This window comes from Suillus discolor, assembly GCF_016758755.1.
Source record: "Suillus discolor strain FC423 chromosome Unknown F5147scaffold_33, whole genome shotgun sequence".
Taxonomy (NCBI): Eukaryota; Fungi; Basidiomycota; class Agaricomycetes; order Boletales; family Suillaceae; genus Suillus; species Suillus discolor.
In genome coordinates, this window is record NW_024541280.1 from 435,589 (window position 1) to 460,837 (window position 25,249).

The window sequence follows — 25,249 nt, forward strand, 5'->3', positions numbered from 1 at the left end:
GTCCAGTCACGTTTGTGACAAACGCGAAACCGTGACAAGTTTTGGTTCTACGAACCTCGAGCAGATGAACCTGCTGACTTTATATCGATGAAGAACAATATTATCGCGATGGGCCGCGCAGGTATCTTAGATCGAAGGCGCTGGGCTTCTTTATAGCAAAAATTCGATTTGCTTCTCGTGACTCGAAGTTGCAAAACAAACCATAACTACTTTGCGCCCTGCTCATCATACTCATACGTACCATACACTGGCTTCCACTGCTTATCTTCTGCCTTAGTTCTCACCTCTTCTTTGCTCCAGCTAACTCCCTGGATGCCTTCATCAAATGCCTGTTGTGCTACTGCTATTGCAACCTCGAGATTGGCTGCTGGAGCATCTTCGAAGTCGGGTAACAGGCCGCTGTCCGGGTCTTTGAGTGCAGGAGAGAGAGCAGCAAGACGTTGTGCGCCTGCGATGATCATCCCATCGGTCATCCGCCTGGATTGCGACAGCATGGAACCAAGTCCAAGTCCAGGGTAGATGAGAGCATCTGAAAGTTAGCAGCGGTCAGTATGCGCAAACGGGGGATTACATGAACTCACTGTTGCATTCAGCGATACTGTAAGTCACAAATCAGCTTGTGCATGATACTCATGATATGACAAGCTTACACATAGTCTTTGCCGTTCGGCATCTTAGCTGGTGGGAACGGGCTGCCTGTGGCTAGTAGAGCCATCCCTTCTGTCCAGTCATTCGCGTCCTTCGGATCGACTTCCACCAGATGGCTAGGGTTGCTGAGGGGGAAAATGATAGGTCTCTCACAACCTTCCTTCATTGTCCTCACGACGCGCTCGGTGAAAGCGCCACCTTTCGTCGAACATCCTATTAAAACCGTCGGTCGTACTTTCCTGACAACCTCCAGAAGCTCAACCTCTCCCGTGTCATTAGTTGGAACATCGCTCCATTCTTCATCAGGCCGCACAAATTCTTGCAACGCAGGGCGTATCTTGTTGGGACCAAGAGACTGCTTGATGAGACCAAAGCGATCGACGAGGTAAAACTTCTTGTTGGCTTCCTCACGAGACACACCGTCTGTGAGTATGATTGCATCCCGAACTTGTGTTGCAATACCGAGGCCCGCAGAGCCCGCTCCAAAGATGACATAGCGTTGATCTGCCAGCTTCGACTTGGTCACCCCAATGGCGGCCATCAAAGCGGCCAGTGTAACCGCACCAGTTCCTTGGCTACTGTGCGTTAGTGCTAATTGATATATTGATGACGCATAACCATACATATCATCATTGAAAACAGAATGCTCATTGCGGTACAGGTCAAGAAATCGCTGAGCATTGGTAACTCCAAAGTCCTCAAAGTGCAGCAAGCAGTGTGGCTGATGTTTGCGGATCAACTGGACAAACCTATGAGGGTATTGCAAGCCCATGAGGTGAGGCCGACCAAGGGGTAAGTCAAACTTACTTGTCGATGAATTTATCGTACTCAACACCCCGGATCCTTCTCGAACGCCATCCCTGAATTTGTCTGATGAGCGAACGATGACAGTGATTTAAAAGGCACGCACAACATAGAGATGATCGTTCAAGAGTGTTTCATTGTCAGTGCCGACATCAAGTGTCACACTGAGCGCTTTCACTGGGTTTATCCCAGCCAATAACCTGTCACCACATGAAGTAAGAATAAACCGAGGGCAGTGGGAACGCACGTGTATATCGCAGATTTGGCAGATGATATCTGGAACAACTATTCAACAACTCCCTTTCGTGAGATATATGTGGATACTCACCCCGATTCCCTATGACGTCAGGTGGTGGTGAGAGATGTAAGGCATAGTAGCGGAAATGCGCCTACCCCAACGCCTTGGTCGCCGATGCCTAGGATAGCCTCTGCATCTGTGCAGACTATCAACTCAATATCTCTGCCACGGGTTTGCTCCAGGAAATCTTTCTCCATGGAGTCTTGGTCCGGGAATGTCAGAAATAACCCCTCGCTGCGACGAAAAAGATGAGAGTAGTTTTCAATCGCTTCTGCCTACGACACAGTCAATCACTTGAATATTTGAAACAAGATCAGAACTTACTTCGGTAGGCGTGTATATAATAGGAGTCAACTCCTTGAGATGCCTGGATAGCAGAGAATAGTAAAGAACCCAGTTTTGCTCTTTGAGGCTCTGCAAGAATGAGTTCTTTTGTATGGGAGATTCACGAGAGCGTAGCTGATCATAGGCTCTCTCGCATTGTTCTTCGATGGTATTGATGCGAGAAGGAAGTCTGCTCGTTAGACCAAAATCATTACGCTCCTTTTTCGTGAAGGCTGTTCCCTTGTTCCAACGAGGTGAAGTGAGCAATGTCTCGCCGCGTAAGGCGACTTTGAATATGAGTTCTGAGGATATTGGAAACATAGTCTTGACCACCCTTTGCATAGTGTGGAGTAGAGAACCCACAACCCCTAGCGCTTAATATTTAATAGCGAGCGGGGCTATACCACGTACGTCTGACAGTGGCAGTGACGGTTATTCGGCTTTCTCCGTTGCATTATATTGCCTGTGAAGCGTCAAAGCATCTTCAGTCTCCCTTTCAATCCTCAACTAGGAGTTCTTTGTTTTGCAAAAAACAGCACTTATCCACTGGTTGGCCTTTTGTGCGTAACGAACAACTATGGGGCGCTGGACGCAGTATGATGAAGTACTACTATTTTTGACTTGTCCTCGGCAAGCTGACCCAAAGTTTTCTAGGACGATTACAGACTCCCAGAAGGCGTCAAGCGAGTTGGTTACGACGCCGACAGTGAGCGGTATTATTTCCGTGACCGTGAAGGATTGGTATACCAAGGGCCAGAGGGCTCTGAATTCGGGGAGCTTAAGCTAGGTAAATGCTTTGGACGCTGTTTTTCTAGCGCTCATAGTTCACACGTGCATGCAGTGTCTGAAATACCCTCTTCCATCCCTCAAGAGGTAGATGAAGACAGTGACCTGGAAGCTGCTCCTACTGGCACTGACGGTTATCGCATCTTGGCGCTAGATGAGGTAAGTTCTCGCCGTCATTGCCCGCCCTATCTCAATTCGGCTGCAGAACGGCACCCGGTACAATCCCCGGGGAGGAGCTTACCGCACACTTTTCCCGTTCTTTCTCATGATCGCTGTCGTCTTATTATTGGTCTGGCGTCTCGTTCTGTTGCCTACACGTATCGCTCCTGTTCCATGCCCTTCAACGACCCTCTCCTACATCGTGCAACCTGGAGACACTTGTTGGGATATTGCCAACGACCACAATTCCTCTTTAGACAAACTTCTCATTGTCAACCCTAAAGTGGACTGCGACAAACTCATGCCTGGTGAACGTGTTTGCGTTCCAGATGAAGGGATGTCCATTAGTGTCCGTTTCTAGGGACTTTTTTATTATTTCAAAACATATTCCACGCAGCATAGTCTCATTTGTATATTATTGCTCATCGCATATGGACATTCGGATATTGGTTTTGTACCCAACAGTTTACTTTTAGATGACGTCAGAACTGAATGTGGTAACGCAGCTGCATAGCCACTATGCTTCTGTTCAACTTTCGCGCAGCTCCATCGGTCTCCATCAAAACTTGTTTCTTTCATCTTTCACGAACAATCACGAACTATCAGCCAAACAAGTCTTGTATATCCAGTTTGAACAATGGATTTTAATACCCACATGCGAAGGGGACACCCTAGTAAGAATCTGTTGTCTGCTTTATTCAGTTCGACTGACTTGCTGGATTGTAGTTGTATTCTCGTTGATCATCTTGTTCTGTATCATCGAGGTATGTGCACATTTGATTGCAACGGCGAAATAATAAATCCCTGTGGTAGCTTGCAATCTCAGCCTGGCTCACGTCACGTTTTAATTCCTATCACAACTACTTCAGTCTAGCTGAACGAGACCGCACACGTTTTCTACTGTTCACTTCAATATGGACGATCGTATTGTCTGGAGTCTACATGTTTTTCTTCTTTTCTTTGCCAGATAGCCCTATGAGTAGTGTAGCTTCTCATGTCGTCTTGTAAGTCAACCTCCTTTGACTTGGACAATAGAACTTGCTGACAAATTCGTCATAGCCTACTTCTAACATGGATATTCTGGACTGCGGGCGCTGCAAGTATAACCGCAGCTCTCGGCGGAGGGCTGAACTGCAAGTTCGTGCATCTTCTTGTTTCGCTCTCTCATTGTTCACGTCCTATCACTTTAGTACTCAGATGGTGTTTGTGTATTGCGGGCAGCTTAACGCGCTAGAAGGTTTTGCTTGGGTTATTTGGTGCGTGCTATTGATACATGCCCATCATTTCTTTGTTCATATTCCTGCTAGGCTTCTTGTAACGTTCGCGATCCTTGTTGTGCTGATACGCGGCATTCTCGCGGCACGTCGGGGTGATGGAATGCGCGGGTCACTGATGGCATAAGCATGTAGGCTGTCCCGTCCCAGCTCGCTAAGGTCGCTGCGCACGCAAGACATTATCTTCAAGTTCTAGGGCTTCTTTATTTATAGTTATTCATTCTACAGACGATATGCGACAGTCGTGTTACCTGTATTGCTACATCTACGTCACGCCTTGCCACGATTTTATGATTACTGACATACATAGCTCATGTCCAGCACCTCTTTATGTTCCAATAACACTTAAGTCACCGGCGACTCACTGCGGAAATGAGGTTTTAGCTCCACCACGACGTGGATGTAAGATTCATTCCAGGACTAATGAATTAGAGCTCGTCTGGGAGTTACAACGTTGTGAGCCGAGTCTTCGCGTTAAAGAATACCTTGGTTCAAAAGTAAACTGTCCTAACTAGGGCAGACTGAGTTTTATATAAAACCGTGTTGGAACCGTGGCGAGTTTCTTTGTTTGTTCGTCGAGTCCCAATCAGGACAAGGATCAGGACCGATCCATCTGTTGACCGTGGAACCTCATAACAGCTTATCACTGTAACGTCGCTCACCTGACCCCACCTTCGATAGCTAACTGGTCGTGCATTTCTCAGCGGTCGTGAGCTTTCTGGCACAAGTCATGGTCCCAACTTCTTTCATGGGCTCTTTGGCCCTGATGCATTGATGACCAACCGTTGTTGATGCATCGATGAGTGGCACCTAAGGGAAAGGCACTCGAACTTTGAACTGTCGTTTTCTTCGTGGGTATGTAGTACTAACTAGCGCTGCTCCCTCGATCAAAATTGGTCATTTATAGCGCATGTAGTCACACCACAGCACAACACCCGGCACCGGGTCCAAATGCTGGATACTAGCCGCTGTCAAACACCAGTGCGTGTCTATCTCATTTATCGATATATCTGTTAAACCTGGAAGTAGGTTCTGGACGACATCGACAAGGTTACATCCACCTGATGTCTGCTTGGCAGCTCAAGAATTCATACACGAAATGGATTTACCGTGACCAGAGTTGATCCAAATGCCAGCTGAAAACTCAAATATCTAACCCGCTCTTCACCTGCCCTTGCCTATCATCATTAACCAACCTCCCGAACAGTCACCTTTCACCACTCTAGCCTGTAGGGATTCACACATCTGCCATCCTTCGCATACGGTGTACTTATAAACCGCTAACTATGCAACAACCCTATCGGGTTATTTTCGCGTCTTTGCACAGACGCTCCTGCTCCTCCGACGTTGTTCCCGTTAATTAGTACAGTTTGAGTAACACAAGAGTTATACTCGGCTTTTGGTTCCATGATATCGTTTTGAAGGTTTCATACTCGCAAGACGATCGCACAGAAAGTGTTATCGTCGACCGTCGACTAACGATCAATATTTCAATCATAGATCCTATAGATAGGCTACAATCTATATCAAATCTGTATGCCCAGAAATTGCTCAGAACCAACCAACCATTAGCGATCACGTCAACGAAATCTTGTGCTATGAGCAGCTGACGTTGGCATGGAAAATTATTTGTATTATCCATCACACGTCGATTAGATATTGGTTTCTTGTTCTCCTCAAAGTTCACATCATCTGTTGATCTCATACCACCATGGCCTCTCAGACGTACCAACTCTTTTGCATCGGTAACCCCCTCCTCGACGTGCAGGTTACTAACGGTGAAGAGCTGCTCAAGAAGTATGATCTGAAGGCCAACGATGCCATCCTTGCGGAGGAGAAGCACATGTCCATGTGAGTATCCGATAACCGCTCTCCACATCAGACATTCATCGTCGACGCCTACAGCTACGATGAGATCGTGAACAACCACAAGGTCACATACGTTGCTGGTGGTGCTTCTCAAAACGCTGCCCGAGGAGCCGCAGTAAGTCTTTATGCTCTGTAATCAGGCCTCAGGTTTCAGATACTGACACTCCCACAGTACGTTCTTCCCCCCAATTCAGTGGTTTACACTGGCTGCGTGGGAGATGACAACCTGGCAGATCAACTGCGGGCGGCAAACAAGCGCGAGGGCCTGCAGGAGGTCTACCTCGTCAAGCCAGGTGAAAGAACGGGCGCATGCGCCGTCGTCCTCACGGGGCATGATCGGTAAGGTCAACATCATAAATTTCGTAGCACCAAACTCAATCGATATATCAGCTCCCTGGTCACGACCCTGCGGGCAGCTGAGAAGTTCGAGCAATCGCATCTCTCTTCCCCCGCCGTGGCACCTTTGGTAGACGCCGCAAAAGTCTTCTACGTAGAAGGCTTCTTCCTGACGCACGGCACATCCGTTGTGCTCGAGCTCAGCCAAAAGGCATCCGCTGCTTCCAAGGTGTTTGCAATGAACTTCTCTGCGCCTTTCATTCCGCAGTTCTTCGGCACCCAGCTCCAGTCCGTCCTCCCCTACTGCGACATCATCATCGGCAACGAGACCGAGGCTGAGGCATACGCAGCCGCAAACGGTCTGCCAGACACCAAGGACCTCGCTGCGATCGCCAAGGCTGTTGCGACCTTCCCTAAATCGAACAAATCTCGCCCGCGTGTCGTGGTCTTCACGCACGGCGCTGAGTCCACCACCTTGGTATCATCCGCTGAGCCTGACAGCCCCAAGGTCTTCAAAGTCAGCGCTATCGACAAAGGGCTGATCGTCGACACCAACGGTGCTGGTGATGCGTTCGCAGGTGGTTTCCTCGGCGCGTATGTCGCTGGTAAAAGCTTGGATGAGTGTGTCGAGGTTGGGCACAAGATGGGTGCCATGAACATCCAGCTTGTAAGTCGATGCCTTTTGGTATCAAGACACTCGCTAATCATGAATATCCATTAGGTTGGTCCCCAATACCTGTGGCCCAAGGTCTCCGTTCTTTAGACGCATTGAACTACCATATACACTTTCTGAATTCCCTACATATATCACGCTTTCAACAGCGATATTTGTTGTATCCTTACTACACATACCGATGTTCCTTCATCACTCGCTTTCCACAAGCATGTAGCAACTGATATTTCGAATCTATGATTTCGATGATGATTAAAACTAAAGTGTTACAAAAAGCTCCAATGTTATGCATGGAAACAAGCTATGTATGCGTGAGTACAGTAAGGTAATGCATGTAAAAAAACAGCGAGGAATAACATCAATAATCTAGAGTATGACTGTTATAGAGATGGAGGTGGAGATGCGAGGGATTCCTGGTTCAGTAGGTCCAGCATCAGATCATACACATTAGATTCTGCAGCAGTCATCGCGCTACCCACCTGAGTCAACAGCTCGGCTTTGCAAATACATATAAGCATCAACTTTCGAATCACAACAGAACAAAACGAACCTGGATTCAGCATAGGCTCTCCATCTTCTGTGAGCATGTGTTCCATTTCAGGTGGACGCTCGAAAGTGTGAGTATGGGGTGGCGATTGGGTAGCATAAAATAGTTCAGGTGGTTCTATATCGTGACTGGACGTGAGTTCTCTTGATGTTTCGTTTCGTTCGATGCTACCTCCGGTAGAAGCCGAGCTAGAATGGTGTGATACCGATCGAGGGTCCACATGACTGGGTGAGTGTATCATATCCGGTGCACGTGATGGCTCTCTTTCTGTCGATGACAAGACGACTTCTACAGCGGGTTGATTGATCTTAAAAGATACTTTATGGTTTGCAGCTGGTGACACTGGTGAGATGTCTAGTGAAGGGTCGATGACAGGTGATCTTGCTTCATTCCCATGGAAGTTCCCTGTTCCCGACGCAGAGGGGTCGCCGCCACTGTGCATACTCGTCCTTGTAGGACTACTAGTGCTCGATGAGTCGTCACAGGGCGAGGGAGAATGCGGCTGGACACCGTTTTGTAGATGAGCCATGAGTTCAGAGGGTGGTGGAGGGTGAGGCATTCCACGATAGTATGCATAGTATGAAGGATGCGGATAACCTATAGGCGGAATAGGTGGTGGTTGTGACCCGTCAGGAATCCAGGCGCTTGGGGGCCATGTTGCCTGGTGTAATCGAGCCGATGATGTCGGGAGTCCAACGTTAGGAGGATATTGACCTTCAACGATTACTCCAAGGGGTGGCGTCATGTATGCTGTCACAATTGAGAGGGTGAATTAGGTCGAGAACGAATACACCTACCACCTGCAGGCATAGTGTGTTGGCGATAATAACTGTGTGGGCCTTGCGGACCGCCAAGAGTACCAAGAGGGGGTGGAGCGCCATCGGTTGAATTCTCTGCACCTTTCGATGACGGCGATGGACTTCGGCTGTGAGATTGAGACCCTGATGCCCGAGGCTCGGTACTATCTTTCTTCTTCTCTACCTCCGTGGGTTCGATGATTACGCCGTTGTGTCTGTATGCAAATCCAATCAGATAAATTAGCTGACACTCAATATATGTCCATGCCTGGACTTCTGATGCCTCCGTAATGCATCAGTCTGCAAGATTCATGTATTAGTAATTGCACCATATGAATGAAAGTGATCAAAGAATAACGTACTCGTGTAAACGTAGCATCACATTGCGGACATGCACTACAGGGGCATAGCCACGTCAGAACCGTCGCGTATCATACATGCTTGAATAAGCACTCACAATCCTGGCACGGAGTGTAATTTGGTAGTTCGCTGATGCCGTTTCAGATCGGCCTCCCGAGCAAACTGCTTGTTGCAACCATCGATTTTGCATGGCCACACTCCAGTCTCTGTCACCTTTTTCTTCTGAGTCGTCTTTCTCTTCTGCGACTCTTTTTTTTGTTCCGGCTACATTTCAGCCACAGTGAATTCAGGTGGCTGATAAGCACAATTCAATCCGCGAGCACTACGCACTGTCTGTTTTGCTTGTCGAACCATCTTGGATGGTGCGCCGCACTAGATCAGCCGTTTCAAACTTAAGATGATCCTGATTTTTTTGTTCAGAATTTATTGGAGTTGGATTGCGCTGGTCAATATGCGCTGTGGCTAAACCTGTGGCTGACGTCCGTGCGGCGGCGGGGGAATTTGGGCGATGGCAGAATGTGGCAGAAGGTGTCCGTGGCTCGTGGCATTAGCACGGAGGCTTATGTCATCTTGCCAATTTAGGCAGCTATTCAAGTTCGTAAATTTGCTTGGCACTCAAGGAGTTCATGGAATGGCTTGCGAAGTCTTGTCAGGTGAGGCCCCTGATAGTATCAAAAGCAGAGTTAAAAGACTTGCGATACGAAAGCTTCTGTGTCACAGTATTATAGCACACGTTATTTGTATTTTATCCAAGTGACCTACGAGATACTAATATATTGACGATTTCAACGCAACAACTATGACACATGGTAACTGAGCGCTGAGCAATGGAATAAATACAATATGCTATTACAAGGCACAGAATATCTGTAGCAAGGGTTCGAAGACCATGTTATATAGGCGCTGCGCTGCTATGTTGAATTACAGTGCTGTGTATAGTGTACAATCATCAAAAAATATCCCTGAGTGATCTACAATGACTCCGTTAACTCTGGGGCAGCGGGTACCATTTCGGGTGAAACAATCTCGCTAGCGGACGTAACAGACGCAGTGGTGGACGAGGTGGAAGTGGGTGATGCAGTACTAGATTCAGTATCCGCGCTGTTAGCGTTCAGAAAACAAAACATCTAATGGATAGAGACTCACTCGGAATGTTGTGAAGGCAGTTCTCCATGAATATTCTTTGGTCCGTCGAAATAGCCTTCTAAGCGGGTGCCGTCTTCAGCAATGCCGCAGAAACTAATGATATTAGAGCTCGTATCATTGATCGATGAATAAGGTCTCTAGAGACTTACTCGACGATTTCTTTCCAGTATGTCTCGTGATCGAACTCGAAGTCAAAATCACCCCCAAATTCAGAGTCCAGCTGAGACTTTGGAATCAGTTCAAGAAGATCAGGATTAAACCTCATCTATAGTCCGTCAAGTCACGTTTCCCACGCAAATACAAAATAACGCGCACCTTGTCCCGTGTGACAGGATCCAAGAATGGCGAAATGCCTTTGTAGAAGAAATTAAGCAACATTGGAAGGTTGGTGACGATTGCGCCGACCGAGAGTTTCTACGTAGTGTTGCTGAAGGATCGTAAGTACTTTACTGGCAACGGATATCGAAGGGTTGGTGCGAAGCGTCGTGGATTTATAATCTACGATGATAACCAGTGACTCTTGTCCTGGGGGCATCAAATCCTTTGCACGTTCTCTGTACTCCTGTGAGATGACGTTGAATGAGAGGGACTAAGGACGTACAACCACCAAACGAGGTGTCTTAACTGCCTAGGACTGGTTTCGGTATTTTCGCGACCAGGGCGCATGTAGATTATGGGCCTGCCATCTTTATCGAACCCATTTAAGATGCTGTGTTCCAGTTGATTAGCTCTCTTTCATATGAAGTGGGGAAGGAGTTACATACATCTTCCCTGTCCCGGCTTCTATCTTCACCTGCGATTTGGCAACTGTGTATGTATCGATATTATCTTCGAGTTGAATATGCACATACATCATCAGGTTTGATTAGCTCTGGTTGGAATTCCCTCCTCCATTTGATGGTTCCCTCTATTCTACGCTTCGCATCAGGGAGTTTCCATTTTGCCGCGCGCATGTACCGAGGCATGGTATCTGGCTTGTTTAACCATCGCAGCTCCCAGTTATGGTACGGGTCTGATGGGTCCAGAAGCAGGGTATCTGCATACTTTTTACGACGACTCAGGCAACGGTTGACAGAAAGAAAAGTGTCATACCTCACGTAATGCCTTTATATGGGCTTGTTGCTCGTCGGAGTACTGGTATATAGGCTGCACGACGGTACCTTGCTCTGGGGCAGTGAAGATAGCTTTGACCATGGTGCGAAATGAAAGCTCAGTGAAAGAAAGTGAACAGACAACCGTGGCTGCCTGCTGCCACACGTGGACCTACATAGCTAGTGAATTTGGTAATAAGGGACAGGAGGTGTCGCATATGTAAAGTTACTTTACATAAGCTTTTAAACCTTAATATACAGCACTTGAACTTACCAGCACGCCATTCTGAGTTCCTCGATAGCGGCATCAAAATTTGATAGAATCGTTCGCTGAGTACTGAGAAAGAGTTGTTCTCAGTACTGTAGAAGACATCTAGATAGTTGAATCAATGAAAAAGGGTGCTGCTCACTAAATCAGTATTTTGGATGTCATGAGTGATATCATGTGACTAATATCATATATGCGCGTCATACGCGTCGTTGTTATTGAGTCATGGATTCACTATAATTGCATTTACGGACTTTCAAATCATCGAGTGGCACTGATTTGATCCACCATCCCCTACCGACTGCAATGATGTAGTATCATAGCTTTTGCAGGACTCCAACTCCACACTCAAGTCGCTGACAAATTACAACAACATTATCCATGGGAAAGCATTGAATAGCCTTGTAATTCAGAACACGAGCAGGGGGAAACGGGATTCGTCAACAAGGTTGGCCTGAGTTTCCTACCATCTGTGATTGCGCAATGTCACATTTGATGGACTTTAGCCCGCTAGCTGTGACAAATAGGCGGGGTCTAGGACGAGTAGTGAAAGAGCCATCCACGACATACATCCGTGGCTCCGGCAGATTTGGAAGGAGCTTGACGACCTTACGTCCAGGTCGTATTTTCGGACAGAAATTTCGATCCTGCCGAGTTAGAGGACATATCGACAAGGATAGAATTTATATCCTCCAGTGTCCACACAGATGTGCAACGTGCAACGTTCGGCGGCGATCCGTATTTCTCGGTGGCTACCAGCAAGCTTGAGGTCATTGACGTCTAGAGCAGAGCGGTATGCTATCAGCTGGCTAATGATTAGCTAGGTACCTATTGCAGGCCCCGTAACAACAGGGACAGTGGCATTAGTGATCAGTGTGGGGCCTGAAACCCCTGGGCCCTGGCTCGGGCCTGGTGACAAATACTCATCAAGCCAAGCTGCCAAGGCCACGATGCCGCTGAAATCGCATCCACAAAATGTCCTCCCAGCTCGTGCCAAACCACTAGCAAGTGTATCAATGGAAATAACGTTCGGACGGGAGAAATGGATAGCACTGCAGGGTCGTTCAAATTATAATACGACATTGTTGTAGTATCGGTAAGAAATTAAGAGCTGTCAACACAGGATGTGTAGACTCCGGAAGATCTGGCCCTGATCATAGTAGTAAATGGTCAGCTCTGTTAACGAGGAAAACACACATGACTTGACGGGGTTGATCGTCGTTCCTGTAGGAAGTGCAGGAAGGCCGCCTATTCCATATTTGATGAGACAGATGCGTTTCGAAGACATCAAGTGGTGGTGTGCTCGAGATATTGTTCCTGGTAGCAAGTCCTCAGCAACACAACAGGAGTAGGAGGGCTGCACTTACTAGCAGTGCGAGTTCGGTATCCTACATCTGCAGACAGAAAAGTCACCAGTAGTATCCACGAAAAGAGAGGATGAGAGGACACCTTGATTTTCTCCGTTCAGCTAAGAATAGTAGGCCTTGAATTCGTCGGTGGAACCACTTGCTTCAGCTAGCGAAGGGCACAAAGGTTCCTGGTAGTATGGCGTGGAAGTGACGATCCTATAAATAACAAAATGCAAACACTCGCCGGCACCGTCCATTCTTCGGACCCGGTCGCATTTTCACGCACGATGCCATGTTGCAGCAGGAGAGACATCATTAACTACAGCCAATATAGTTGGTGGCAGGAGAGACGTGTTGGTTATGCTTGAAGGGGACGCCGCAAGCTTCGAGAATCGAGATAGTCTCAGAGATGAGTCTTGAGTCGAATATGGCAAGGGTCGTTGCGCTACCGTACCTTGTGTGTTGCGATGGCGCCGTGTCTGATAGCATTATACGTTAGTTGAGCGCTACTTCTCACGAGAATATGTGAGAATGTGTGGATAGAAATAAGTGCTGCGTTCTGCTACCGTACACATTGATTGTGGCCGGGATCCCGTGTTGCTGAGAGCATAGCAATGATAGCATGCCAATGATTGGCTAAACGATGTACTATGGTTAATTATGGGCCAAAATTCTTCACAAGTACTGTAGAGTCGTCCCCAGCTTGACCAGTATATATATGCTGTTGTTATATCATTCAGTTTTCTTATGAGCGGTAGGTATGACGAGAGAAATGGAAACACAAAGATTTTTGTACAAAGAAATCAACGTGTGTCCGAAAATAGTCATTGTTTTGACCTTGCTCGTGGCAAAAAACGACGTATTGAGAGGCCTTTTGCCTTGCGCCACTACACGGGGCAGTTTCCCATTCCATTCAATCGAATCCGCCGCTCTTTTCTCCTCACTATCACAAGCAGCGCTACTGACGTCTACGACAGCGAGCACGTCAGGGTGATCTCAAACCTTCATTGACCATAAAACAATGGATTATCGTGATCAAAGACATCCACGGTCTGCCTACCACCAACATCATCACCCATCACCCCCGCAGACTCCTCCCGTCTACCCACAACAGCAGTATTCTGGCTATAGCCATTCATCTTCGCCGTCACCTGCGAGCGCCTACTCGCAGCAGCGGCCAGCCTTCAACCAGTTTCAAGAGGGCAGGACACCAAATATCTCTTTCCAAACTACTGAGCGTGGTGATAGGCAGAGTGCCCTGGATCAGCAACGCCAGCGTACACTGCCCTCTGCATACGAAAACCAACTTTCACCTACTGTTCGACTCTGCAGGAGCAGATCACCTCGATCCTGCACGAGTGGGGCGGAAGAAGAGTTTGGTCCGACCAGACAGGGAGAAGATCGAACCTGGCCACAGGCAATGGCACTATCGCACTCATGCAGCACAGATGCAGAATGAGGGGACTGGTAGAGTAGGCGTTCAACCGTCAAGTACGTATGTCTGCCCTGGTAGCATGTCGTCTAACTCATTATTTTAGGTACTGGTAATTATCCGCAGAAAGCAGTGCTCCGCAGAGGAAAATCTTTTCTTGGACGTGAAGAGGACGTGCAGGAGTCAGGACTTGCTCTCTTTAAACGGAGTGCAACCCTTCGGCGCAAGCGCCCAGCATCCACTCAGTCTGCCGCGCCACTAACAGTACCTGACCGCCAGTCACGCAAATGTCTTGACAGCATCGGGCCGGGGCCCAAGGATGCATGGTTTATTTACTGTTACATCATTACCTGTTGGATCCCTCACTTCATTCTCCGGACATGCGGTAGGCATTTTTGTATGGTTTCGTTGCAAGATTGCTCATTTTATGTCAGGTATCCGCACGCCAGATGCGCAACGTGCATGGCGCGAGAAAATAGGTCTAATAAGCATCATCTTGATAGAGATGGCTGGTGTCGGTTTCGTTACATTCGGCTTCACAGAAACTGTTTGCGGCATTCCTCCAAATCGATTCCACCAGGGCCAGATTCAGAACAACTCGGTGATCATCCATGGCTATGACTATGACTTTTCCAACTTCAAGCATCCAGCCGTGGGGCCGTTCAACGGATCAACAAACCCGCTGCTGACTGGCGGGTGGAACCTAGCCAGTAACGACTGCAAGCTTCTTGTTTCAGATCACCAATGATAACTGCTTGGGCATCATCACGAAGGCGAACGGTTCCAGTATCACGGGCAGTGGACAAATGTTGGACTGGTACTTCCCCTGTAATGTGTTCGATCCACAGTCAAACGCACAGAATGTATCCGGATATGGGGATTCGACGAACTGTCATGTATCTTCTACAGCAAGGCAGGGGCTAGCTGCGATGAAGCCTCAGGGGCAGGTCTACTACACATGGGATGATGTCGCAGCTTCCGATCGTAATTTGGCCGTCTTCGAGTCGTGAGTTTCTACGTAGTTGATGTTTTCTCAGTTTGATCATTTTTCTAGCAACGTTCTCGACCTAGATCTTCTACAGTGGCTCAGCACTGCTGAGGTGCAGTACCCTGCTCTTTTCGATGAGATGAAGAATGCAGATGGAACATATAATGGAAAAGACCTTTCTATGATGTTCATGCGATCAAACCAGCGCCAGGTCGGCAAGTGTCTGGAGGACGTGATCACGGTCGGGTTTATTGATACCAATTCAATCGGTTGCGTTGCCTCTGAAGTCGTCCTCTATCTGTCCCTCGTGTTCATCATCGGAGTCGTCGCTATTCGCTTTGTCATGGCCGTCATGTTCGCATGGTTTTTCTCATGGAAGCTCGGTAATTTCCCGCGGGAGACATATGAGCAACGTATGCAGCGCTCCGCCCAGATTGAGGACTGGTCGAACGATATCTACCGACCTGCACCGAGCGAATATCGTCCCAATGTGAGCAAGAATGGGTTACGAAATGGGAAGGTCGGGAAGAAAGGATTCTTTCCGTCCACCTCTCGCTTCACACCACAGGAAAATATGCCTAAGGGCGCCTCTCCTCGACCTACCACAAATTACGGAATGGGAGATCCCTACAAGTGGAACACTACATATTCCACCAAAGCTTCTAAAGTCAGTCCCCCTGACACACCATACCGTCAATCAAGAAGCACCATGTCGTTTGGTGATATATCGTCTCGCAATATCTCTCCTCGCTCCGCGTTCCTTGACACACCCTGTCCGTTCCCTCTGCAGAATGTTGTGCCACAGCCTCCCCCCGATTTCGAACCGTTCAACTTTCCCCTCGCGTACACTATCTGCCTGGTCACGGCATACTCAGAGTCCGTCGAGGGTCTTCGTACAACGCTCGACTCCCTCGCCACGACAGATTACCCTAACAGCCACAAGCTCATCCTGGTCATCGCGGATGGTATGGTCAAAGGTGCTGGTAACTCAATGACGACGCCGGAGATTTGTCTTTCAATGATGAAAGACTTCGCCATCTCACCGCATGAGGTCGAGCCACACTCTTATGTTGCCATTGCAGATGGGCACAAGCGTCATAACATGGCAAAGGTCTACGCCGGTTTCTACGACTACGATAATGCCTCGGTTGAGGTGTCGAAGCAGCAGCGCGTTCCGATGGTTGTCGTTGCCAAGGTTGGCAACCCGCTGGAGACAAACGATGCGAAGCCTGGAAACAGAGGCAAGCGTGACTCGCAGATCGTGCTGATGGCCTTCTTGCAGAAGGTCATGTTTGACGAGCGGATGACGACGTTTGAATATGAGTTCTTCAACTCCATCTGGCGCGTGACGGGTGTCAGCCCAGATCGATATGAACTTGTGCTTTGCGTTGATGCGGATACCAAGGTGTTCCCGGATTCGTTGACTCGCATGGTGTCATGCATGGTTGTGGACGTTGAGATTATGGGTCTGTGCGGAGAGACAAAGATTGCAAATAAAGCGGATAATTTCGTGACAATGATGCAGGGTACGATTCGTTTGTTGGTGTCTGTAGAAACCTAACCCTAATTTTTGCCTCGCAGTCTTCGAGTACTACATCTCACATCACATGACTAAGGCGTTCGAAGCCATGTTCGGTGGTGTTACATGTTTGCCCGGTTGTTTCAGTATGTACCGGATCAAGGCTCCCAAGGGTGACACTGGGTACTGGGTTCCTGTCTTGGCAAACCCTGACATCGTGGAACGGTACTCAGAGAACGTTGTTGACACTTTGCACAAGAAGAACCTGTTACTCCTCGGAGAAGATCGATACCTCACAACCCTCCTGCTCAAGACATTCCCGCGGCGCAAGAACATGTTCTGTCCCCAGGCCGTCTGCAAGACCATCGTCCCTGACACCTTCCGCGTTCTGCTCTCCCAACGTCGTCGGTGGATTAATTCAACGATCCATAATCTGTTTGAGCTCGTTCTTGTCCGTGATCTTTGCGGAACGTTCTGTTTCTCGATGCAGTTCGTCGTGGGTATGGAGCTTATGGGAACGCTCGTCCTGCCCGCCGCTATTAGTTTCACTCTCTACCTCATCATCATCTCTATCATCCCCGGCGGTGCCAACACTACCATCCCTCTCGTACTGCTTGCTATCGTCCTCGGTTTACCCGGTCTCCTCATTGTCGTAACGTCACGCAAGGTCGCTTATGTCGGATGGATGATCGTGTATTTAATTTCGTTGCCCATATGGAACGGTCTCCTCCCTGCCTATGCGTTCTGGCACTTTGATGACTTCTCATGGGGTCAGACGCGGCAAGTTGCAGGTGATAAGGGTGGCAACCATGGTGATAAGGAGGGAGAATTCGACTCTTCGCATATCGTCATGAAGCGCTGGGCTGAGTTCGAGCGTGATAGGCGGTGGAAGAATGGGGTGCAATCTCGTGATTCAACTGTGTGAGTGCTGTGATTGGTGGCGTGCTCCGTTTCTTATCGCTGACTTCTATTTCAGCAACAATCGGTACTCGATGGCATCAAACTCTGATGTTAATCATAATGGTGTTGACTCATCGACGACAGAGTCTGCGCCCAGTGTGCCATACGTATCTGGTACTCGGTCGAGACACGACAGTAACGGTCTTCTTACACTCCCCACACCACTTTCCGTCAGTAAGAATCCCACCTCTGTAACACCAACCTCGTCAGCCGCTATGTCGCGCTCTAGCGAGGATGTTGTTTATTCAGACGGCGGCTCCACCTCTAATCAACGACTTGTTTCTTCCCAGCAAGACCAATACGTCGACTCGTATACTGAATCTCCGACGCCGCGGTACCCCCAGTTTGATGCTCACGTTGCCCGGGCAGGGGGTGTTCTTCGCAATCAGACCATATCCAGCCAATACCCTGGAGAGACCCAGAACCCATTCCGCTCTGAACCACATGTGGCTACGTATGATGACCAGTATGGTGGCTATAGTGCCGAACCAGAAGAGATGTCACCGCCACCTGTGCCCAGCAAATATCAACAAGGGGGCCGTGGGGTCAGCTTGTCTGACAATGGACCTGTTCCTGGGCCCGAGGGTGTCCGTAGGGTAGCAAGACCAGCAGTCCGTCGGTCCACATCACAGGCGCCTCAGAACCGATACTCTCGTACGTCAACGTTTAATCTGCCACCTGGAGCAGCGCCTCCACATCCAGGAGGGTATGGAAGCGGATATTAAAGATACATTCTATTTTTGATTTCATGTGACATTCTTCGAGATCAGGTTCCAAACTTTTGGCTGGCCAGTGAATTTAAGGATGCTCTTCGTTTGCTCTCTTTGGACTACACGTGTTTTATGGTGATACCTTACGACCCTTTCATTCTTCCGGTCTTTCCTTGACTTTATCTTAACATGCGCAGTTGATCTGGACAGTATCACGAAACGCAATATCTCTGTAATATTTCAACTTGGATGCATAAGCTATCGTTCAGATTTGTTACATGCATCGTCCACTCCTTTTAGATACTAGAGGACCTCTTGTAGCAAAAAAGCAAAAAAAAAAAGGCCGAGTCTTGAATACAATGTGCAGCCCAGCTTGCCCAGGGTTATTGTGGATGTATTTGGTTTGCACAAACAAGGGAGGTCGTGGTAGCCTTGAGGCGCTGGGGAAAGTTGATGTTCAGAATCCCTGAGCAGTCTTCACAACATTTCCCTCATCATCACTGTTGACCATCATGGCAGCAGTATCGATATCCTCCTCACCAATCACACAGGTATCCCAGCATGCGCCCGTGAATACCAGCCTTCAGCCTCAGTTACTTACTAGGCTGCTCCTCGACCTCCGAGGCAGACGTTTCTCGGTTGACAGAGAAACCATCATGAATCTCCCCGAATCGGTTCTTCTGTGTCTCTTTCCAAACGGGCTTGTTCTGAGTCGTCAGAGCCAAGCATTCTCAGATGGCGGGGACAATGAAGAAGACGACGAGGTGTACGGCGTCGATGTAAGCGGCTACTGAACAATTCACGTGGTTCAGGTTTGCTGACGCGCCGCAGTTCGACCCAGAATGCTTTGCATACGTGCTTGATTTCTTCAGAAACGCATCAGACACGTTCTATGGGACCAATACTTCGCCTGGTTTGTTCGCGGCACAGCAGCATCTGCTTGACGGGTCACCTTCAGATTTTGGTCCCTCTGTATCACAGAATCCACTCCTTACCAAGCAGGCTATCATCGTGCTTCGCGAGGAACTGGAATACTTTGCTATACCGCCAAAAGAAGGAAAGGCTCTGACTGATGAACATGGCACCGCCAACCAGGCGCTTCTTGATATCAAGCACAAGTGTGGACAAAATGTCATGGAAAAGCGTAATATCTTTACTGCGCTTCAACGAAACGTTCACAAGGAGAACAATATTGCTGAACAACATCTTATTGATATGTTGTGCATGAGGTAAGACTGCTGGTGGCTATCTGTGGTGTGACTGACAGCGTCCATAGTGGATTTAACCGAGACGACGAATGGGGTTTCCGTGCCATGGAGCCCTCGCGGTGTTGTATTTCTTCAATCGCTCTTGTATTACTCAAGACGGGCATCGTACATCATCCTCCAGGACAAAACAGCGAGCGCCCGGTCACTATCGACTACAATCAAATGGCTACAGCACAGAAGTTGTTATTGTTCTGGAGAAAACCAGCGGTAAGTTTGCTCCACATATGCGTGGGACAGTCGTTCACGCGTTGGTCATCCTAGCGCAAGTGCTGGTGGGACGGCCTTGAGGTCGATCTAGCTGTGCCAGGAGAGCCACCTATTCCTGTGAAGCTATGGGCAAGGCGAGTATGGACCCTCGAGCTTAGCTTAGTATGTGCCGTCCTTTTCACACGCTCAATCTTTCTGATTATTCCTTCAGGTCTAGTTGTGAGGGAGATGAGAACTTTTGGACACGAACTCGTTTCTCCCGCGACCCTTCCTTACGCATATCATCCTCCCCCCTGATATTGCATTGATACCCACCACGATTCTTCCTGCTGCAACCATTAATTAATGCCACACACGCGCCTTGACGACATTTGCTAACATCACGTATCGGAGGGTCTTTGACACTTTGACTGAATTACTATAACTGGAGGCCAAGTCCTGGCCACTAAGTGACAGAAAGGAGTTGATAACGACCTATCCGAGACGGTACAATGCGTATACTGCCCATGATCACGGTAAATTAATACTCATACTATTTTGGTTTCCATGCTCATAAAGTGGAGCGAGAAGACAACCCGCTATTAATCGCGTTGCACCGGTGCCGATGGATTTAAAGGATCGCTATTGAGTTTGTTCGAAATAATCACATCAGATTGCAAAATTAGTCTCTATGGATGTAAGCACGCTGGCTTACTAGAGTTCCCGTAATCTCTGTCCGAGATACTAAAACACAAGCTTTCAGTATCACTGCCTTTTGGCGTGACAGTTAAGCACACGACAGTGAGACTTAACTAACTTACGATCATGATGGATTGATGGATTGGTTGATTGGTCAACGACTGGCAAGCCAATATGGGAATAGCGGAAGTAAGGTGGCATGGGTCGACTTCTACAGCATCGCTCTTTCGTTCTGACCTACACGCGGGATATGAGCTTCACATCCGGCTCACCAAGCTTTTGGCCAGCTACCGGATGTGATGACCTTCACTTTAGACTTAGTGGTGGGTTTCAGCTGGCCTCCTTTGTTCAGGTTCTTAGAGTTGATTCGCGCATAGTGGCTTCTACAACGATCATCTTCTACGACTATGGTATCTGACCAGTTATATCACAAGTTGGTGCAAGCATGCTTAAATGTGGTCTCTGTCAGGCCTCGTTTTCACTCGTGAAGTATGTTATACGATCTTTCTAAAGCTGTTATTTCCACCTTTTGACTGCTTCGTTCCCAATAGGTAGAGCTGATATGGGCGAGGAATTCAAACCAATGTACTTATCGTCTGACTTATACTAACACTCCGTAGTGCCAACGTTGGAGGCTAACGACAGTTCTATATATCATTGTAAGTTGCCCTCTGAAAACATCGCACTATGTGGCCTGACAATATTGTTTAGGCACGTTACTTGGGTCTTGCAATTGCGATGTAAGTTTTAAATAGAGGACGGGGATCTGCTGACTGAGAACGGGTTTCAGAATTCAGATATGTACGTATCTTTTTGTGGAATTCTGCTTTCAAACCAACTCGTTTTTTGTTTCGATTTGTAGTAGGGGGGCCAGGCATCTTGTTGAGTGATACGGTGAAGCCTCTTAAGTTACTTGCAGAGATACGTCTTTACTGACTGGTTACGCACAGAAGTACGTTTCACCAGCTACTAACTTGCTGCAGTCCATTTGCTAATGTCAGTTCTAGGCGTGAGTCGATGAGCTACACATGTGCGGCAATCCCTTTAACTCCTGATAGGTGGCATTGTTGGCAAATCATGGTCATGGGGAATGGTCGCCCTCGCGTGTACGATGTATGGTCCGTTCCATGATGTGATCAAATGAATGTGGACTATTATTGATGTTTCAAAAACAATCGTAGCGATCATGTCAATCCGTGTTTTTGCCATGTATCACCGATCCATGCGGATGAGGATATTCCTTATTATCTGCTTTCTGGTCGCTAGTGCTTTCCGAGGAGTAACGGATGGCTTAGCATGCAAGTCAGCCAATTTTGTGACGGTTACTCGCTCATGAATCGTTGATGTTCAGCTGAAGAATGCGTGCTTTCCGAGTCGGGAGTCTGCACTACGTGCATGGCCTCCATGGTGCCCTTTTTTGAGGGCATTCCAAGTCTATGCATCGAGCTTCTATTTCTCCTCCTTACCGTACGGGTCCTCGTGGAGTATGTCCGCGAGATGCAGAGAACACGTTCAGACGATAGATTTGGTGATGGTCATGGCGACATTATTGCCATCCTTAGGGACCATGTACTGCATTTTTCGTGGTGAGTGAATGCGTTTTCTTACCTTTCAAACATTCTTACCATTACTTTCAGCTATCTCATATTGAGCGTCATGCAGGTTGCTACTATATCTGCAAATGTAAGCATCGTCCTGTCGATACTTCTACCAATGACCACAGCATAATTCATGAACAACAGGGTGGTACCGACGGGAGCCGGTGGTATAGGAGCATTGCAACATTCTTCGTCACCATCCAACAATGTGTCCTGGTTCCTCGATTGGTCATCAGTACTCGAGAATATTTCTCTCAGCTCGATTATGTATCGGACAGAGTGACAGACCTCGATGCCATGGCATTCGCATATAACCCCAATGTAAATATATAGACTTCGTCTGTGAACTGCAAAAGCAACCTCGATATTTTGCTTGTCATTAAAACACATTGCTCGTAAAACTACATCGGCGTCGCTAAGTCCTACCTATCTTACTCACTTTCCAATACAAACATGATACAAGCATGACGCTGGGCAACCAAACTATCTATTCTGTGATGTCCGGGCCAACGTCTGTCTGTCTGGGGCAAATGACCTGGATATCAACCTCATGACCCCGAGCCTATAATGTGGTCACATCAGACCGTTCCTGTGTTCAAACGAAGAGCACGTACCCGTGTCACAGTAAGCCGATCCTGTTCCAAGAATATACTGGAGCCAGCTGCCGGAAATGGCGTACGACAGACCGTCGCTATGTATGCACGATTCGAGACGATGTCTTCACCAAAGGAGTCAATGATCTGACCCGGCTTGCAAATGCGAAAATCTGGTGAGTCGGGATCGTCGACACTTTCCGAACGAGCAATGACTCGTTTATTGAAGTCCCAGATATGTATATATATGTAACCCTCACTGGAGAGCCCTTCCAGTGTTTGGTCAGGATCAGGAATACGATCTTGGGGAAGAGCATAGGCCATTTTGCTGCCAAACACGCTGATGTGGTAGCTTTCGTGGTGCGGAAAGTAGCACGCATACTGAGGTCCCCAATATGACCAGGGAATCTCGACGAGCATATCTGAGCGCAGGGCCATGTCAGAGAAGATGGTCATATCGATGACTAGGATAGCGTCTTTCTCCTCTTCGGGAAGAAACTCTACAACCATAATCTGCGACTCCAGGGAGGGTACATAGCTCGGCATGAGTCCTGGGTGTGCTGCTTTGCCATGCAGTGACGGGTGGCCATGAACAAAGATTTTCGAGTCGCATAATGATAGATGGAGGATCTTGGGAAGGTGATATATGATTCGGCACTGAGGCGGCCCATTGGGCCCTTGTAACGTGTACAAGTATATCGATTCTGGGCCAATGATGACAAACTTCTGTTCATCAACTGGATAGAAAAGATCTAACTCGCAGAAATCCAGTTGACATAAATAATGCTGCTTATGCTGAGTAGCAGAATTTTCACAAACAGAGGGAACTCACCCTATTCACATATCCCTTCCTCCAATTGATTACTTGTATGAGCATGCCGGGCACAGGCTCAGGATGGCAGCCACGCGTGTCCTCTATGTGATAGAGGATAAATACGTGATCACCGCAGATTACGGGTGGTGATATAGCAGCAAAGTAATAGCCAGGCGCATCAAAGGTATGTTTGCACTCCAAGGAAGTGCATACAGCACTCGGATGCCGACGCTGGGATGAGGCCAGTCGGAACTCCACCCAACAGACATGGTAATCTTGTTTTGCATCGGTCACAGTGACATCATCATCAGGCTCAGAACACACAACCATAAGATCCTGCAGAGGGTCGAAGGTAAAAAAGCCCTTGGCGTCACCGATAGGCCATGTCTGGGAGAGTGTAGAATTCGTGCCACAACCCTGAATGTAGAATTCGTCTTCTTCCCGTGAGTCTGACCACCAAAGCCCACATTTCACATTTTGGATCGGTAACATGTGTTCCCATGACACTGGGAGATATGTGGCAGCGGTAGTGACCACTGTTTCAAAGGTAGTGGTCGCATGGAAGTCAGATCGCCACAAAGATGCTAATTTCTTGAGCGAACACAGTCTCTTTCTGAAAACGCTGGTCGAATTCATGGTAGCAGTCCCGGTACTAATCAGGCCTTGAGCATAGATTTCAAGCTTGTATTGAATGTAGACAGAATTCCGGACCGCAAGCCAAAAGATATTGCAGGTCTAGTAGTATAATCGAACATTAGTCATGGAGGAAATCGTGGAATTACGGGGAAAAGCAAACCATTGCACACCGACTAATATCCCTGGGGTGAAGAAGGATTAGAATGTGACATATAAGCTCTGTAGGAAGCGACAAGAATCCGACCGCCATAGTCATGGTTGTAGGATTGAAGAGAGCACTTCGAATTTGAAAAATTTAGGAGGCCTCTCCTCTCGGAATCCCGGGCCATCACGCCACTAACACTAGTGACTAAAGCCTTAGGAGGACAACATGGAAGGTAGGAGCAACAAAATAAATTTCGTCTGAAAACAGGCGAACTAACCTGAGTAGTGAGTTAGTACACTTGATAACTCAAGGCACAGAATTCCATCAAGCACAATTCCGTACTCCCGCGCAATTAAGTAAGCAACCAGTCACTCTCGGGATGGGAGACACCTCGCAGATACGACACTTCTCCAGGACATAGCTCCTGAGCCTTCAGTACGTGTTAGCCATACCTCAATACTTAGCCATACCATTACAGCAGGAAACCGTGACTCGACCCCAAGTACCCTGCATTGCCATATTCGACTAGGTCTTCCTCCCCAATATTGCTGACACAACTATCACAGCTCGAAGTTATGTCCAAAGGCTTGTGGGTAGTGGTAATCGATTGATCGAGGAGATCCGTGTAGCAGCGACGTTCCAGGTAAACTTCGTGCCTTGTCTTGCAAAGGGCACAAATGTCAACGATAAGTAGCCTCCCAGTCATAATAATATATTATAATCCTTCAGCGCTGTCTGTACTTTGTCATCTTTCCGGGCGTTCCCACCCGTCCTCAGCTAACTGCTCCTAGAACTTTCGCGTTCCCTCACCCTGCAGCAATCGAGATCATTTCGACGCAACAACGCCCCAGCGCAGTTTCTTCGCGTGGAACACAAGCCCGCAACAGTCTCTGCTGGGAGAGAACAACAACAGGTAGGTGGTGTGTGAGGTGCTTTTTATTCCGCCATATGCATAACCAAATCTCCAGAAGG

The 25,249-nt window shown here is 48.0% G+C and overlaps 10 protein-coding genes across 10 annotated transcripts; 6 read left to right on the forward strand and 4 right to left on the reverse strand.

The window, feature by feature from the left end:
* Positions 1 to 99: 99 nt before the first annotated feature.
* Positions 100 to 2,441, reverse strand: F5147DRAFT_699406 (uncharacterized protein). Its single transcript, XM_041437617.1, has 10 exons — positions 2,075 to 2,441; positions 1,846 to 2,025; positions 1,781 to 1,789; positions 1,700 to 1,728; positions 1,559 to 1,652; positions 1,456 to 1,508; positions 1,272 to 1,397; positions 651 to 1,223; positions 582 to 598; positions 100 to 529 (listed from the first exon to the last, which is right to left on the reverse strand). The coding sequence occupies exons 1-10, from the start codon at positions 2,414 to 2,416 to the stop codon at positions 207 to 209; spliced, it is 1,746 nt and encodes a 581-aa protein (XP_041291992.1). The 5' UTR covers positions 2,417 to 2,441; the 3' UTR covers positions 100 to 206.
* A 122-nt stretch (positions 2,442 to 2,563) lies between these two features.
* On the forward strand, positions 2,564 to 3,557 carry F5147DRAFT_699410 (carbohydrate-binding module family 50 protein). Its single transcript, XM_041437618.1, has 4 exons — positions 2,564 to 2,678; positions 2,729 to 2,861; positions 2,916 to 3,019; positions 3,066 to 3,557. The coding sequence occupies exons 1-4, from the start codon at positions 2,652 to 2,654 to the stop codon at positions 3,378 to 3,380; spliced, it is 579 nt and encodes a 192-aa protein (XP_041291993.1). The 5' UTR covers positions 2,564 to 2,651; the 3' UTR covers positions 3,381 to 3,557.
* F5147DRAFT_699411 (uncharacterized protein) lies at positions 3,553 to 4,666 on the forward strand. Its single transcript, XM_041437619.1, has 6 exons — positions 3,553 to 3,693; positions 3,746 to 3,783; positions 3,833 to 4,023; positions 4,079 to 4,156; positions 4,210 to 4,275; positions 4,327 to 4,666. The coding sequence occupies exons 1-6, from the start codon at positions 3,657 to 3,659 to the stop codon at positions 4,418 to 4,420; spliced, it is 504 nt and encodes a 167-aa protein (XP_041291994.1). The 5' UTR covers positions 3,553 to 3,656; the 3' UTR covers positions 4,421 to 4,666.
* Positions 4,667 to 5,863: 1,197 nt separating this feature from the next.
* On the forward strand, positions 5,864 to 7,434 carry F5147DRAFT_837650 (Ribokinase-like protein). The gene is made up of 5 exons (XM_041444085.1): positions 5,864 to 6,144; positions 6,199 to 6,277; positions 6,335 to 6,501; positions 6,553 to 7,165; positions 7,220 to 7,434. The coding sequence occupies exons 1-5, from the start codon at positions 6,005 to 6,007 to the stop codon at positions 7,259 to 7,261; spliced, it is 1,041 nt and encodes a 346-aa protein (XP_041291995.1). The 5' UTR covers positions 5,864 to 6,004; the 3' UTR covers positions 7,262 to 7,434.
* On the reverse strand, positions 7,435 to 9,496 carry F5147DRAFT_699423 (uncharacterized protein). Its single transcript, XM_041437620.1, has 8 exons — positions 9,206 to 9,496; positions 8,973 to 9,139; positions 8,878 to 8,911; positions 8,784 to 8,815; positions 8,516 to 8,730; positions 7,722 to 8,468; positions 7,651 to 7,667; positions 7,435 to 7,584 (listed from the first exon to the last, which is right to left on the reverse strand). The coding sequence occupies exons 1-8, from the start codon at positions 9,227 to 9,229 to the stop codon at positions 7,552 to 7,554; spliced, it is 1,269 nt and encodes a 422-aa protein (XP_041291996.1). The 5' UTR covers positions 9,230 to 9,496; the 3' UTR covers positions 7,435 to 7,551.
* Positions 9,497 to 9,683: 187 nt separating this feature from the next.
* Positions 9,684 to 11,289, reverse strand: F5147DRAFT_699435 (CRAL TRIO domain-containing protein). The gene is made up of 9 exons (XM_041437621.1): positions 11,114 to 11,289; positions 10,873 to 11,064; positions 10,786 to 10,814; positions 10,623 to 10,730; positions 10,427 to 10,575; positions 10,337 to 10,374; positions 10,171 to 10,286; positions 10,022 to 10,114; positions 9,684 to 9,958 (listed from the first exon to the last, which is right to left on the reverse strand). The coding sequence occupies exons 1-9, from the start codon at positions 11,213 to 11,215 to the stop codon at positions 9,847 to 9,849; spliced, it is 939 nt and encodes a 312-aa protein (XP_041291997.1). The 5' UTR covers positions 11,216 to 11,289; the 3' UTR covers positions 9,684 to 9,846.
* A 2,324-nt stretch (positions 11,290 to 13,613) lies between these two features.
* Positions 13,614 to 18,717, forward strand: F5147DRAFT_699438 (glycosyltransferase family 2 protein). The gene is made up of 8 exons (XM_041437622.1): positions 13,614 to 14,006; positions 14,062 to 14,220; positions 14,268 to 14,546; positions 14,596 to 14,857; positions 14,886 to 15,167; positions 15,216 to 16,675; positions 16,731 to 17,589; positions 17,645 to 18,717. Exons 1-8 carry the CDS (start codon positions 13,751 to 13,753, stop codon positions 18,351 to 18,353), a joined length of 4,266 nt encoding a protein of 1,421 aa, XP_041291998.1. The 5' UTR covers positions 13,614 to 13,750; the 3' UTR covers positions 18,354 to 18,717.
* A 40-nt stretch (positions 18,718 to 18,757) lies between these two features.
* F5147DRAFT_220793 (uncharacterized protein) lies at positions 18,758 to 20,305 on the forward strand. The gene is made up of 5 exons (XM_041428670.1): positions 18,758 to 19,117; positions 19,170 to 19,567; positions 19,615 to 19,813; positions 19,868 to 19,975; positions 20,025 to 20,305. The coding sequence occupies exons 1-5, from the start codon at positions 18,851 to 18,853 to the stop codon at positions 20,028 to 20,030; spliced, it is 978 nt and encodes a 325-aa protein (XP_041291999.1). The 5' UTR covers positions 18,758 to 18,850; the 3' UTR covers positions 20,031 to 20,305.
* A 574-nt stretch (positions 20,306 to 20,879) lies between these two features.
* On the forward strand, positions 20,880 to 22,455 carry F5147DRAFT_699442 (uncharacterized protein). The gene is made up of 11 exons (XM_041437623.1): positions 20,880 to 20,980; positions 21,043 to 21,057; positions 21,112 to 21,150; positions 21,203 to 21,231; positions 21,282 to 21,292; positions 21,354 to 21,392; positions 21,550 to 21,609; positions 21,673 to 21,789; positions 21,843 to 22,077; positions 22,129 to 22,174; positions 22,234 to 22,455. The coding sequence occupies exons 1-11, from the start codon at positions 20,945 to 20,947 to the stop codon at positions 22,420 to 22,422; spliced, it is 816 nt and encodes a 271-aa protein (XP_041292000.1). The 5' UTR covers positions 20,880 to 20,944; the 3' UTR covers positions 22,423 to 22,455.
* Positions 22,234 to 24,567, reverse strand: F5147DRAFT_220791 (uncharacterized protein). The gene is made up of 4 exons (XM_041428669.1): positions 24,293 to 24,567; positions 23,515 to 24,231; positions 22,704 to 23,468; positions 22,234 to 22,651 (listed from the first exon to the last, which is right to left on the reverse strand). Exons 1-4 carry the CDS (start codon positions 24,386 to 24,388, stop codon positions 22,577 to 22,579), a joined length of 1,653 nt encoding a protein of 550 aa, XP_041292001.1. The 5' UTR covers positions 24,389 to 24,567; the 3' UTR covers positions 22,234 to 22,576.
* Between the last annotated feature and the right edge of the window lie 682 nt (positions 24,568 to 25,249).